This window comes from Trachemys scripta, chromosome 7, assembly GCF_013100865.1.
Source record: "Trachemys scripta elegans isolate TJP31775 chromosome 7, CAS_Tse_1.0, whole genome shotgun sequence".
Lineage (NCBI taxonomy): Eukaryota > Metazoa > Chordata > Testudines > Emydidae > Trachemys > Trachemys scripta.
The window spans coordinates 62,525,885-62,541,815 of NC_048304.1; the positions used below are offsets into that span (position 1 = coordinate 62,525,885).

General features: G+C 37.6%; 1 protein-coding gene across 4 annotated transcripts in view; it reads left to right on the forward strand.

Annotated features, from left to right (window-relative positions):
• Positions 1–15,931, forward strand: part of ADK (adenosine kinase) — a 542,722-nt gene that overhangs the window by 286,130 nt on the left and 240,661 nt on the right. For all 4 annotated transcript variants that reach the window (XM_034775506.1, XM_034775504.1, XM_034775505.1 and 1 more), the window contains one exon: positions 154–262. In XM_034775506.1, coding sequence (XP_034631397.1) covers positions 154–262 — 109 coding nt within the window. The remainder of the gene's footprint in view (positions 1–153; positions 263–15,931) is intronic.

Sequence of the window (15,931 nt, forward strand, 5' to 3'; positions counted from 1 at the left end):
ATTTTACATGGACTATTTAATTGTTTTACGTTGTGGTAGCATTCACACCCTCAGATATAAGTATTTTTAAAGAATCTTTGTATCTGATGGGAAGAACAGTACTAGTGTTAAGAAAAAGTGTCTAACTAATATCTGTTTCTTTGGTCATTTTAGGTCTCTTGTAGCTCACCTTGCTGCTGCCAATTGTTACAATAAGGAAAAACATCTTGATCTGGAGAAGAACTGGAAACTGGTGGAAAAGGCCAAAGTTTATTACATAGCAGTAAGTTTGGCTTTTTTTAAAGTTGTGAAATGTTTGTGGGTTACTGCACTCAATTTCTGTAACACTGAACTACTACAGTGTCCATTTTGCATATGATGCAGGATAACTTTTGTGAATGTTGAGAAAGAAAATGTCTGCTTCTGTTGTAACATGATCAGATTTGTTTACCTTGAAGTTTACATCCTTGTATGTACCTTTAGTTATATGCATTCCTAAAATGAGCACAGGAAAGACATAAGAAAGTGATTTCACATTTCCTGGCAAATTGTTGTGAAGGATGCATAGATTCTGTAGATAAACAATATTAGCCTAATTATTCACTGCAAACAGTTTGAGTTTATTTGCGTGAACCATCTTAATTGCTATTTATTCCATAGTAATTACCATTGCACCTTATAACTTAATATTTCAGAAACAATGATCATGACAAATCTCATGAATATGGGCAGAGGGGGCAAGCTATGATTTTAGTCACTAAATTTTACTTCTGGTACCAAGCTTTGGGGAATAGTGAAAAATAGTAGGTTCACAATTAGTTTTCAGAATAAACATTATTTCTTGTTTGTTTGTTTTTTAAATTTCAGAACTAATCAAACCATATTAGTGTATTTGTGTAGTTAACATTCTGCCTAAATATAAGTGGTGAATTTTTCATCTTTCTCTGTTGATGTGACCAATGACAATTAGCAAATGTATAAAACATCTATGATAGATTAAAAACACATAATATGCATATAATATATGCTTTCTGCATGACAGCTGCTGTCATTCCGCAACCTGAGCTATTTGGGAACAGCTGGTAAGAGGTGTAAAAAATTGATTATCCAGGAGGAACATGTCCATTGAAAATAGTTATTTCTTTCAACTAGTGTTAATGTCTCCTACAGCCTGTTAGTGTGCACTGCTGTAGGCTTTACATGGTTGTTATTGATTCTTGTGTATGGTCAAGGCTGCCCCTTTATAGCTGTCAAACAAATACTTACACTGAGAAGATTATACAAACGAAAGACATCCCATTGCTTCTGCTGCATATTTGAGATATATTTCAAGAATGTGTATTTCTTCAATAGCCTGCTAATTTTTAATTTATACTCTTAAAAATGGACTGTGTTTTAAATTTCAGATGATTATACTGTAGTCTGTTCTGAATGCCAGACTTGGGGCTAAATACTATAAGGCTAAAAATTGCAGCAGGAGTTGAGTATTGTAAAATGAAGAAGAATGACAAATGTTAGCCAAAGACATACTGCACTAAGCTGTATCTTTTCTATATTTTATACTTGTATATAATTATCACTGAATCTTTTAATGTGTGATTTGGAATAATTATTCTCAGTTAAAATAGTTCAGGGAAAGTTGGGAAGGTCACATAAGGGGAAAAAAGGGATTTTGTTGTATAGAAGTCCAACACTTCTCTACACTTCATTTTGGTTTTAGAAGCTCATCTTCTGTGTTAAAGCCCTTACCTCAACCACCCATTGAGGAGCTGATTTACCATACAGATTTGGACTTATATTAAAGAGAAATTTCTGAAGTCTGATGGCCATCCAGACTTCATTACCCTCATTGACCAAGAAGCTCAAAAGTTACGGAATAAGCTTGCAAAACTGAGAATAAAACTGAAGATATGAATAGATTTCAATGGAAAAATAAACAACTGTGAAGAGCTGGGAAATTATATTGGATATTTGAAAATGAAGGTCAGATTCATGGAACACCAGGTTGATAGTGGGACCCGGAAATATTCTGACAAGAAGAGGCCAATCGTCATTTTCTCCTCTCTCTTTGTTGCATTCTTCCCTCAGTCCAGTTCTCCACTGCGTATGACCGCTACAAAGGTGCAGTACTGCCACACTCAAGCCAGTAACTTGGATGCTATACTGTAAAATGGAGTTATAACCCCATCCTTTTTTGTTGATGGTTGCAACATCCCAGTACTTGACAAGGTTCATCTCTTGGCATTTCTTCTGGATCCCTACCATTAATTGTCTCCTGAAAATCTTCTATCTTCTGCTGTCATTGGGTCTGAGACACAGAATTTGAGCTCAAACTTCGATGACTCATTGTGACCACTTGTACTAGATCATTCATTTCTGACTGGGAAATCGTGGTAAACTCAAACAATGCAATATTTTGAGACACACATTATTTCTGGATAGGCCAGTAAAATTTCGTTTGTACTTTTGGAATTTGCTGCTCTTGACGTGAGAAATAAATTTCTGAAAATAGGAAATGTTTTTCATGTGTCAAAATTAATTCCCTCCCTACTTCCTGAAAAAATTAGATAGCCTTTTAAAGAGAGTCTAAAATTGTCCAGTTCCCACCTGACATTGTTTGGTCAACAGCTGTATATATTAGAACTCTTACTGAATGACTTATTGAGAGCTTTCTTTATCCTCCATAAAAGGTACCTCTGAAGGTCTCTAGAAAACTTTTGACTTTATTAAACATAGTATCCATTCAACATTTAGTCTAGTGTTGCAAACTCTTTGTAATACTTTATGAAGGAACCTCTTTAAAGTTCTTAACCATTAAGACTATTTTTCAGATAACGTTGTTTCTACCAGGTTTTTGAGATAGCAGCATTTGCTTACAGAACACACTTTCTCTCTTTTCAGTTATCCGTAAAGACAGCTTAACCGGTATACTATGCTATCTTTTATGCCCAAACACTCCACTGTTTTTTCACCAGAATCAGGAGATCCTGAATATCCTATCTTAATGCCCATTTCCTTCCAAAAAAAGCCGAGGCATCTCAAAAGCTTAAATATAAAAAATGCCATACAATTCTATTGAATTGAACAGAAGGCCTTGGAGCTTTAGAATCTGTTCATACACTGGATTACGATAGGCCAAAGAAAAGACATAAAGCCAATAAGCATTCAAATATATTATTACTGAAGTATATACGCATGAAAACCTTGCCCTGAGGATATCAAGCAATTCCATCTTATAGGTTCAGAGGACCTATAAGATGGACAGTACTGAAATATTGTGTGGTCCCCTACACATACTTACTACAGTAGATACATATGCCTTTTCAAATGCAGCATTCAATAGAACAGCATTCAGATGAAACTCAGCCCTGAAATCTAATCAATTCATAGAGGGGGAACAGGTCACCCCTCTCCCCCAAAAAATGGACCTATGGCAGAACCCTGAGAGGGAATTTATGTTACCGTATATGAACACAATAAATTCATTTTATTCATCTGGTGAAAAGATCATCTAGACAGATTGGAGAGAAACTACCAAAGAAGAGAACCTTGAAAACCATAGGTTGAAGAAAGATGTAGGCCAGGTTGAACCAATTCTCTAAAGTTAGGAAAACTAAAAAAGATGTCAAGGAAAGAGAGAAGAAAACTGAAGAATGATCAATTCTTTTAACTTTGAAAAAATTGCATATTTTAGCAATTTTTCATAATATTTTACAGGTGAGTATCTTCAAATCCCTCCCTTCCACTCTCCAGTCTTAATTCAACACAGCAGTTTCTTCCATTGGCACCGTACCCTACAGATTCTTATCCTCATTTCATTCTGGATCAGCTGTACTTCTGGTGGCTAATTACAGTTCACTGACAGGGCTCATGCTGGAGCACTTATCAGCCCATTCTCTTCCTCAAAGTTCCTGTTTAATTTCAAAAGAAAGTGAAGAGTTCTGCCAAATCTAAACATCAAACCTCTGTTTGTTTCTGTAGTCCATTAATGGGCCATATCCTGAACTCTGATTTTATTTACATAAGGCTTATGTTTCTTAGTGGTTTTCTTCTATCAATATGTACATTCTTTTGGGATTGGATTTTTATGACTTTTACAAATTGTGGCTAAAATTTTCAAATTTGAGTGACCTAAGTCTATATTTAGGCACCTGAATGGTCTGATTTTTCAGGTACACTGAATACATGCACTACCGTTATTGTCATTATTTAGGCATCTAACTAGGAGGTCTGATTGTCAGATGACCATCCGCAATTCCTGTTGTGAACTGCAGGTGCTCACACTTCTGAAAGTCAGAGATACTTATTTAGGTTCCTAATTTAGACACTTATATTTGAAAAACATTCCAAACATTCGGAATTTAATATAATAAAATCTTTATTAATATCTCCTGGGGAAAAAAAGGGCTGCCTATTGAAGAGAGATGGTGAACAGAGCAGAAAAAGAGGGTCTTATTCAGATTTTTACTTTTTATTTAACTCTGTTATTCAGTAAACACTGTTATATATTGACATCAAATTTTCTGCTTATCCAATGACAATGGGCAAAAAATTGAGAAAGGAGGAAGTGCTTGTCTTTATTACAAGTTGCAGTTAACCAGGTGGGATTTTAATTCAGTTCTGATGATTGATTCTGCTTCCTCATGAAGACAGAATAATATAAACTTTTCCCAATGTGTTGTATGCTGTTGCCATATTTTTCCTCATGTCCCAATTACCGTATATACTCGATCATAAGCCGGTTCATTTATGAGCCGACCTCCCCCAGGATGGATAAGTAAAAATGGAAAAATTTTTTATAACCCATTCATAAGCCGACCCTATAATTCTGGGGTCAGCAAACTTTGGCTCCCGGGCCATCAGAATAAGCCGATGGTGGGCCGAGATGGTTTGTTTATCTCGAGCATCCACAGTCACGGAGGTAAACCTAAGTAAACAAAGTGTCCCGGCGCACCGGCTGCTTATCCTTACGGGCTGAGACAGCAACTGGTGTAAGTAAAAATTCGGCTTATAAACGAGTATATACGGTAACTATCCCTATTTCTCCCAGTTAGTCTTTCTCAATTTGCTCTTCAATACTGTACCCATGTTAATTTAATGTTTCCTGTTGGAGGCATTGAGGAGGAGAAGTACCATAACTTGTTGCTGTTAATGCATTTATACCTTATATCTTTGTAATCTTAGAAATTTCTTCTTTCCTTTGCCCTTAGTTGTTCATCTGCTCATAAACAGTTGCCCCTTACTGAGCACGTTGAAGTTACATGATTGATTACCATTACTGTTCTATTTAGTAACTCACATGTTAATGTGGTGGCTTTTAGTGTTGAACAATTGCACAGTTTTTAAGAATGTTAAACCAATCAGATCACTCAATTAGTAGAATATCCAAATGCCTCTTTCCATAAAAGGGAAAATAATAGATTGTCGGTGAGGGAATGTCTTTGAATTACTTTTTAAAGTTAAGGCTTGTAAACAAAAACAAAAAAACCTTTTAAATTTGTGCTTAGGAGAGAGAGACAAGCTGGGTATCTTTTATTGGACCAACTTTTGTTGGTGAGAGAGATAAGCTTTCGAGCTTAGAGCTCTTCAGTTCTAAGACGTTTACTCAGAGTGTCACAGCTGCATACAAGATGGAACAGATTGTTTAACATAAGTAGTTAACACATTAATATATTTCAGTGATGTCTCTTTAAAATCTTTGCTATTTTAATGTCTTCAAGAACTTTTTGAGTAGCCAATTGGCAATTAAAGGATAGGTCATCATGTGGCTCAGCTTCTTGCAGGACTGTATGCACGAAGTAACAGCAGGACCAATATTTGCTTCTCCTTTAGCATGGGTGCCTGTTTAATGCCTCTGATGCTCAGTTCTTTGCACTGGCAGCGCTTGAAACTTTCATGTTTCTCAGTACCTATGAATTAGTAAGAAAGGAGACCTAGAGCAGTGAGACTTTTCTATTCTTGTAATTGTGCTCAAATGAATTTTTGGTTTGTTCACTTCAGAATTGCAAGGTAACATCCTGCTTTCATGTGAGGTGATGGTGCCTAGACCTCAGTGTCATACTTCACTCTACCTGTTTGTTCATAAGATGCTAGTTCACCATTATCCATGAGAGTCTAAACTTTCCTATATATTTTCATGTGATGGTAAATCATTCAATTTTACAACACTGAAGGCTTACTCGTATGAATCTAAAAGATATTCAGTGATCCCAACTGTCTTGTTTGAAGGATGATATGCCACCATATGGCACCCCATACTCCTTGGAAATGTGCTAACATTGTACACTGATTACTGCAGCTGTTCGGAAAAAGTAAGTATTTTTGAAAAAAAAAGTTAGAAATTTTCTGTGAATTTCTTGTTTTTTCAACAAAAATTTTGTTTTATATGTGGGAAAACACTTGCACATCTTATCTTCCTTTCCCCCCATTTGTAAAAGGCTGAAGTAAAAAAAAAATGAGGGATTTTTTTTCTCCCTAACGTTAAATATTTTTACTTTTCCCTCCTTGTTTGATTGTGAAGGGGTGTGGGTGACAGGAGTAGGGTGGGGTGCACAAAGTTACTTTACCTTTTCCCTCTCCAATGAAAACAAAATTTGTTGAAAACATTCCGAATTTTTCATTTTGAAAATTTTCATAAAAAATAAACAAACATTTCAGCCAAAATGAAATTTGGCAAACACAATTGGTTTGGTAAAAAGGGCATTTTCTATTTATTAAAAATAAAAATGTTTGAAATAAAATTTTCAATAAACTCTGTTGCTTACACACACTATTTCAGTATTTTGATACGAAGAATCTGGATGACACAGATTATTTAACTGAAATGGATTGGGGTTCTTAGAACAGTTCAAAAGGTATTAACTCTTTCCTCTGCAAACAAACTGGAGAAACAGGTTCCCATTCACTACTATTGGCAGCCTATGATGATGGCCTTCAGTGACATTGTATTTAAGGATAACATCTTCTAAATCTGTTTAGATTATATGCATGCACTTAAAAAAGAATTTAGCAAAATATATTTTATGCTACACTGAATAAAAAGGTAGCTTTTGAGTTTTAACCATTTTTATTTGAGTGTATGATATGTAATACTGTTAAAATATACCCATTAAATTAAATAAATTACAGTTTAATACTTCAGTACCTCTATATATTTATAAACTAATAGCAAGTGTATAATTTTAATGGTGACCACTTGTCAAGATTACATATTTTGTTTTATAGATTCTGTATGAAGGACAGAATCTCATGTATTTGCAGTCGGTGATAATCAATACAGTATAATATGCCTGCCTGTTGGAGGAATAGTTCTTAAATCTCCAAAGTCCAGGGTATATTTATTTACATATAAAATGTTATTTTTATATTTATTTTCCTACAATGGCTACTTATCTAAGCCGAGAAATACTGAGGTAGTATATGGGCTTGATGGTGGAATTATCTGGTTTCAACATGAGTTTGTCAAAACTTTAGCTTGATGTCAGCAATGTATAGCACAGCTTAAATACTATTTCTCAGCATTTTGTTCTTTTTACATGGTTTTTGGTTATTCTGCCTTAGAGAAAAAATTCTGATTGTTATAACAATATAAGTATAAATGAAATTTCTTTTGTGCTGTCTCCTCCTTTCAAAGGTATGTTAAATTAAGCCATTTTTATTATAATTTAATGATATGATTATGATACATTTAAGATGGATTGTGATCGGTATTTTGAGATGTGCTGGTGCTTCCCTATGCATGGGAAACTAGTGGCACTCACAGAGACTGGCAGAAATCAAAATATCCACTAAGTATTTGTAGCTGTGGATAGCTGCACAATATTCATGCCTCCACTGATATTCTTAACCATAATGTTCCAACAACATTTCGTAAACATCTGCAGCTGCCAAATGGCATTTCTGGGAATAATTCATAGATTTGAAGGCTGGAAAGGAGCCATTCTTATCTTCTAGTCTGATCTCAAAGAGGAGGCCACAGCTAGCAGTGGACGATTATAATGTTACATCACTGGCCCGTTGTATCTTGTCACTTCCAAAACCACCATTTTGTAGGATTGTACTTTGGGAATTATGGAAGAAACAGGGTGCCATCTACCACGAGCAGGTCCTATAGCTGTATAGAAAGGAAAATCCATACATCATTCACAGGTGTGCAGCACAGTACCCAAATATTTCCTGTCTCATAAACAATTGAGAAATAAAAACAATTTTTCCCTCCCTTTAAAGAAAGGAAAACTTGATCAAAATGTGAACCAAAGGGCTTGTAAATTTTCAGCACAATGTATTAAGTAATGCCATGATACATACTGCATATTGTGAAGATACACAATGAAGTCTCACCCTGCCATCTCAGAATGTGATTTTATACAAAGATGTCTTTGTCACTGTCTTCTCAAGTAATTTAACTGGAAAAAAGCTGGGTTAGGTTCTGTTTGCTTTTTGGGGATTTTTGCAAATTGCGATCCACAGTGGTCCAGTATGTGAAGATTATTGCTTCTTATCTTGTGGAGAAAAAAAAAATCCATCAAGCAGTATTTCAGAAATGATACCCACCCTTTTCCCAAATAGCAAATTAACAGGAGCCCCCGTAACAAAGAGAATAAAAATGTTTATTTGTAAATATTCACCTTTAAGTTACCAATGATATTTGTTTATATGTGGAATATGCACACTCTTCCCCCACACTCCCTGCATCCCAGTAGCCTTTAAATTGCAGATAAACTTCTTCAGCACAGTCAGCACAGTAATTAGAAGCTCGGTCATTGCTCCTCTTATCATGTGATTTTTAAGAATGCATTATTAGAGCACTTACACAGCCAGTCTAGCTGCAACAGCCAGACAGCAACAGCAGTGCCATTTTTCACAAAGAAAATGTTGAACAGGAGCCAAATGTTTGGTGGCAGAGTCTGTTGCTAGGAAATCAAGTTCCTGAGGCGATTAATGACAAAGCAAGCAATAACAAGAAGGCAGAATTACAGATTTAAAAGAGAAAAAAGTGGTTGGTGTTATAATTACCCAAAGAAATCCGCACTCATTAAATTGGCTGTTTTTATGATTGACTTTAATTGGAGGTTAGCTCAGATATTTAGCTCCTTTCCCACCCCTTTAAACACACACATGAACATAATCTGTAGAACTGCAGACTTGTTTTTCTAAGCATTGAGAGGAGCTTGCCCTGTAATTTGATCCCCACTGACAGATGCATTTTCTATGCTGCCATTTTGAATTAACCTATTGTGCAACAATTTTCCTCAGTTCTGTTGAATAAAACATCAAGTCTTATTACCTCAGATGGATTTGATAGAGTAAAAGAATGTACTTCTAGTTGAAGTAGACTATTTGCTGTGAGTTCAATGATTGAACTCTGCCAACAAGCACCAATAATTTGTGATCTGTACTTAAAGCATGAGGTGAGGGAGGGAAAGAGCCATATGGGGGTTCTCTTTGGAAGTATGAAGTTCAGACAGTGACCTCAAAGTAATATTGCTGTTTGCATTAAGGTTGTTCCCCAAGATGAGGACTTTTAGATAAGGTGTGTTAACTAACAGAGTTTTTACCATTATTCAGATTTATTTTATTAAATTGTTTAAAAAAAATTAACAGTTTGATGGCTTCATTTGGGTCATTCTTCCTGGAGATAGTCTCCCTCCCAAATTTGCACTTAATGTAAACAGATCTTTTTTTTAGAAAGAAAATTTTATTCTCATAGGAAAATGAATCTGACATTTAAATCCTGTCTTGTTTCATTGATCATTTTCAATTCTACAGAAAGAGCTGTTCCCATCTAATACAACTAGTTGTAACTGAGAAATTATCATGATACACTTACAGTACCTGTAAGTCAACATACAGAAGCTGAACTATAAGAGCTATATGATGTCACAACTCTCCAAATTCCTAATCTGAAACAATAGAGCTGCAAGTATTCTAGCCAACAATACGCACATTGCTAATCAGATGCCATTGCCAGGCTGTCTGCTTTGTTAAATACCCAGGTTCCCTGAGGCAAGAAGACAGCTGCTATAACTACTATGAAATTTGGTAGCTCAATCTATTTTTGCTACCCTTGGGCTATCAAGCTACTGTTAATTTAGACCACCCCAATTGGTACACTTTAGGGATTTTTTTCAAAGTGTTTGTAATTAAAATGATAAAACATCATTATTACTCTGAAGACGTTGTGTACGTTTTGCAGTTGACAGATACCTACAGAGATAAACCCAGCGTGTAATTTTCATTGACATAATGGTTGTAATTGCATTTCCCTTTTAAAAATATATTGCTTTTTAGGGGAAAAAAAATGGGAGGAGGGAAAATGGCATGCTTTTATTTCATTAGCAGAATTTGTAAATCTGCTAGAATACTAAACCAGTCTACTGGTAATGAGCTGCTTCAACAGCAAAACCTGAATCAGCCTTTGTGCAAGACAGGGAGTGAGTGAAAATAGATATTCATCAGCCTGAACATTACCACCAGGGGGAGGAAACTTTAGAGCATATAAATCCACATTGATCTGCAGATTTTGCAGCAGAGGCCTGCAAGTGTACTTATCCTGCTCTCCCAGATGACTCTGCCTTTAGGGACGTTGAGTCTCAAATTGTATGTAAAGTCTGGGCAGACTTAACACACTATTTAAATGTAAATTAAAAAGAGAAGCCTCCATATTCAAGGGGGTGGAGGGAGTCAATCTGAAGGAGATTTTTATTGCTATCCTCTTGCTCATTAGTCTTATTAGATGCTATCCTTATAAGGATGTAAGATTTTAGTCTCTTACCATGTCACATTTCTTATGACGAGATCTCAAAAACAAAGCACAGGCAAATTTAGAAGAAGTTTACTGCTGTGAGTGGCATTGCTATTGCGATATTTGAGGATGTCAGTATTTTCCTAATACACAGGATTAAAAAAAATTCATTCCAGAAAGATTTTGAAACTATTGTAAAGTTTCAAATTTGACATTGACATTATCCCCTCAGTTTGGGATAATTTTTTAATTAGAAAAAAATAAAATAAATTCTCAATATTTAATTAATTACAATTGATCCAAGTTCTTGATTCTGTGTTTCTTCTACAAGAGTTAATCTCAATTACACACAAAGCCATGGAAATCTCTGTAATTCTAAAAACCGCATTCTTTGTTTATCATTAAATGCTGCTAGTATAGCCATATACGCAAACCCTCTTAATTGAGATGCAGCTTATACCAACTAAAGAACTCTTGTTGGTATTGGTATGCCTGCAGATTTTTTATGCATAGACCAGGCCTTGGACTTCATCCTGACACTCTAGCCGTCATTCATCCTCTTGTCCCTAGGTATTGTTATACATCTATGCCTCTGTTTCTGTATCTGAAATGATGAAAGAGCCTACACACTTAGAGATCTGTTGATGAAAATGGCTGTATACATTGTAAGTGTTACTGTGTTTTATAACATGGATAATATGTGTGATATGTTGTGAATGCAAATGTTGCTATTCTTTGCAATTAGTTCCGTGGTCAAGCAGAGGAATCGCCTGGTGCAGTGTAGTAATACCTCCCCATTTGAGATATGGAAAGGGGGTAGCAGTAGCTGATGCTATCCAGCATGTAATGTGGCTCCTTATTCTAGGTATGTCTTTCTAAGATTATGTAGTGTACAGCATGGTCAGGTGGAACATCATGGAAGTGAGTGTTTGTGGAGGGCAGAGGCAAGAGGTATGAGTTATCAAGGATTGCAAGGAAATGGCGGATTAGCCAGGCAGCCAACAGGGCCTGTGCGCAGGGGCCTCGGCCAATGGGGACCCCTGGAAAAATGGGCACCCCTGTTCCCTGACCCACTCCACCCACCTGCCCAGTGCTCCTGCTGGATAGCAGGGTCATTGGGGGCTTGCCCTGCTCTGCCTGCCCAGCATTCCTGCCAAGGAGGGGGAGGGATAGCTCAGTGGTTTGAGCATTGGCCTGCTTAAACCCAGGGTTGTGAGTTCAATCCTTGAGGGGGCCACTTAGGGAGCTGGGGCAAAATCAGTACTTGGTCCTGCTAGTGAAGGCAAGGGGCTGGACTCGATGACTTTTCAAGGTCCCTTCCAGTTCTAGGAGATAGGATATCTCCATTAATTAAAGTCGCATTTTAAAAGCTCCCGCGCCCGAACCCCGCTCCCCAGCAGGAGCACCAGGCGGATGGGGGAAGCCCTTGCGCCCCGACCCCATTTCCCTGACAGGAGCGACGGGGTGGGAGGGTTGAGAGGGACTGCAGGCAGAAGAGGTGGGAAGGGTCCCCACTTGCTCTGGCCAAGGGCCCCACAAATCCCTAATTCGCCTCTGGTGAAGGGCATAAAGAGTGAGGCATATAGAAGAAAAAAGGCAGTCAAGTGGAAAATGGGATAGATTGGATACCCACTCTTTTGCTCTCTGAACCTATGCAAAGTGTGATGATGGTGAAAAAATGGATGTAGCCTTGGGTGAGCGAGTACTGTATTCTGAAGAGATTTCTCTGTAAATCAGTATTAGTACTGATGGGCAACTTAGCAAAATAAAGACACACTGACTGTGTGGGCTTGGAAGATGGTGTGTTAAACTGGGCCAGTGTAGTGGGAGTTTGAGCAGTGTCTTCCATTGGGGGCACACAAAAAGCAAGCAGCATTCATGGCTATGCTTAATACCATTAATTTTGGCGCTCTTTGTGCTAGTAGTTCCTGTAGTATGTAATCCCAGTAGGGTAAGGTAAGAATTAGTTTCATCCTTAGGTATTAATTTAGTGCATTTTCTGGGTTGGGGTCTAAACCTTAATGTAGTTTTCTTTGGTTTTATATATATTACTTCAAGCTGAGGATTCTGTATCTTACTGTAGAGAACTAGTAAAGCAGTGTTCAGTAACTGGAATACTTCATCATTTCATTGATTTTAAACATTAATTCAATTTAGATCAATGACCCATTGTAGAAATAGATTTATAAACTGCACTGGATTGGAAATATTCAGCTATACTATAGGTCCAATTTTCTTTTGAGGGAAAAAAGTAGTTTTCAATGGGGGTTGATAAAGGATAGCAAGCATTCATTCTTCAGAACTAGTGCAGTCCCTAAGTACTTCTTTCAGCTGCTCAGAATGGGCTGAAGAGATACTCTGCTGAGGGCTGTAGATTCTTATCTGCCTAATTGAGCCATCATTTGTTGACAAGAGTGAAATCATGTGACTTACTTTAATGCATTTCTCAGTAACAGCAGGAGGCTAGAATGTAGTTCATGTAAGGGTAATGCCAATAGAAATGTTGTTAGAATGTTCAGAGTGGCCTAGGATGTGAAATAATTTGAGGGTGGCATTAAAACAATAAAGACAATTGTCTGAACCTTTTCATAGGGTAATTTTTGGAAGGAAAAAAGGTATTATGTTGGTCAAAGTGTTCAGAGCTTAAACTTTTAGTAATTTTGAAAATGTTTACTGAAACATTTATTAGAAAGCCTTGAAAAGATTGGAATATGAAGTTAATTTATATGCTGCTCTGTTTCACCGCCTGCTATACTAATTAATAGCTAATATTAGTAGAGTGGAAATCTGTTGGCATTTTTTTTTCAAGTAAAACTGTTATAATGTTGTCAATTGTAGAGTTGTCTATTCATACATTCATCTTCATGAGGTGATTGTACACAAGTGAACGGGGCGACACAGAAACGTTCAGCAATATCAGCTCTTAGGTGGATATTAGAAAAGGATGTTTCTAAGTGCCCTGTAAGGGTGCATTATTTGCTTTTTTTTCCGTTCATGTGATCATATCATCTGCAAGGAATTGCTTTAATCTCAGCCATATTCCCTGACCAAATTTCTTATATTATAGAACATAGGTTTATAGACTTACTACTGTCTTCTGGGAGTGAAATGGGAATCTTTTGGGAAAGACGTCTACTGAACAGAACAGGTTTCTGTACAATATTAGATTGTACATTTTCTCATAAATGAGATTGTAGTAATCTTTAAACAAACTTATTGAGTTGTAGATTCCAAAGCCAGAAGTCACTATTATGATAATCTAGTATGACCTCCTGCATAACATAGGCAACAGAACTTCCCCAACATAATTACTAGAGCACATTTTTTAGAAAAGCATCCAGTCCTAATTTTAAAATTGCCAGTGATGGAGAATCCACTACAACCTTTCATAGAATCATAGAATATCAGGGTTGGAAGGGACCTCAAGAGGTCATCTAGTCCAGCCCCCTGCTCAAAGCAGGACTAATTCCCAACTAAATCATCCCAGCCAGGGCTTTGTCAAGCCGGGCCTTAAAAACCTCCAAGGAAGGAGACTCCATCACCTCCCTAGGTAACGCATTCCTGTGCTTCACCACCCTCCTAGTGAAATAGTGTTTCCTAATATCCAACCTGGACCTCCCCCACTGCAACTTGAGACCATTGCTCCTTGTTCTGTCATCTGCCACCACTGAGAACAGCCGAGCTCCATCCTCTTTGGAACCCCCCTTCAGGTAGTTGAAGGCTGCTATCAAATCCCCCCTCATTCTTCTCTTCTGGAGACTAAACAATCCCAGTTCCCTCAGCCTCACCTCATAAGTCATGTGCTCCAGATCCCTAATCATTTTTGTTGCCCTCCGCTGGACTCTTTCCAATTTTTCCACATCCTTCTTGTAGTGTGGGGCCCAAAACTGGACACAGTATTCCAGATGAGGCCTCACCAATGTCGAATAAAGGGGAACGATCACGTTCCTCGATCTGCTGGCAATGCCCCTACTTATACAGCCCAAAATGCCGTTAGCCTTCTTGGCAACAAGAGCACACTGTTGACTCATTTCCAGCTTCTCGTCCACTGTGACACCTAGGTCCTTTTCTGCAGAACTGCTACCTAGCCATTCGGTCCCTAGTCTGTAGCAGTGCATGGGATTCTTCTGTCCTAAGTGCAGGACTCTGCACTTGTCCTTGCTGAACCTCATCAGGTTTTTTTTGGCCCAATCCTCTAATTTGTCTAGGTCCCTCTGTATCCGATCCCTACCCTCTAGTGTATCTACCACGCCTCCTAGTTTAGTGTCATCTGCAAACTTCCTGAGAGTGCAGTCCACACCATCCTCCAGATCATTAATAAAGATATTAAACAAAACCGGCCCCAGGACCGACCCTTGGGGCACTCCGCTTGAAACCGGCTGCCAACTAGACATGGAGCCATTGATCACACCCCTTGAGCCCGACGATCTAGCCAGCTTTCTATCCACCTTACAGTCCATTCATCCAGCCCATACTTCTTTAACTTGGCGGCAAGAATACTGTGGGAGATCGTATCAAAAGCTTTGCTAAAGTCAAGGAATAACACATCCACTGCTTTCCCCTCATCCACAGAGCCAGTTATCTCATCATAGAAGGCAATTAGGTTAGTTAGGCACGACTTACCCTTGGTGAATCCATGCTGACTGTTCCTGATCACTTTCCTCTCCTCTAAGTACTTCAGAATTGATTACTTGAGGACCTGCTCCAGGATTTTTCCAGGGACTGACGTGAAGCTGACTGGCCTGTAGTTCCCTGGATCCTCCTTCTTCCCTTTTTTAAAGATGGGCACTACATTAGCACTACATTTGATATATTGTGTCAGTGATTAATTACTCTCTCTCAAATTTACACCTTATTTCCAGTCTGAATTTGTCTAGCTTCAATTTCTAGCCAGACCCTTCTCTGCTAGATTGAAGAGCCCATTATCAAATATTTCTTCCCCTTGTATGTACTTACAGACTGTGATCAGGTCACCCCTTAATTTCTCATAGTTAAACTAAATAGATTAAGCTCCTTGAATCTATCACTCTAAGGCATCTTTTCCAATTCTTTAATAATTTTCATGGCATTTCTCTCTGAACCCTCTTCAATGTATCTTGAGCTGTGGACATCAGAACGCAACACAGTATTCCAGTAGCTGTTTCACCAATGTCAAATATAGAGATAAAATAACCTCTCTACTCCTAAAAAAAAAAAAAAAAAAAAAAA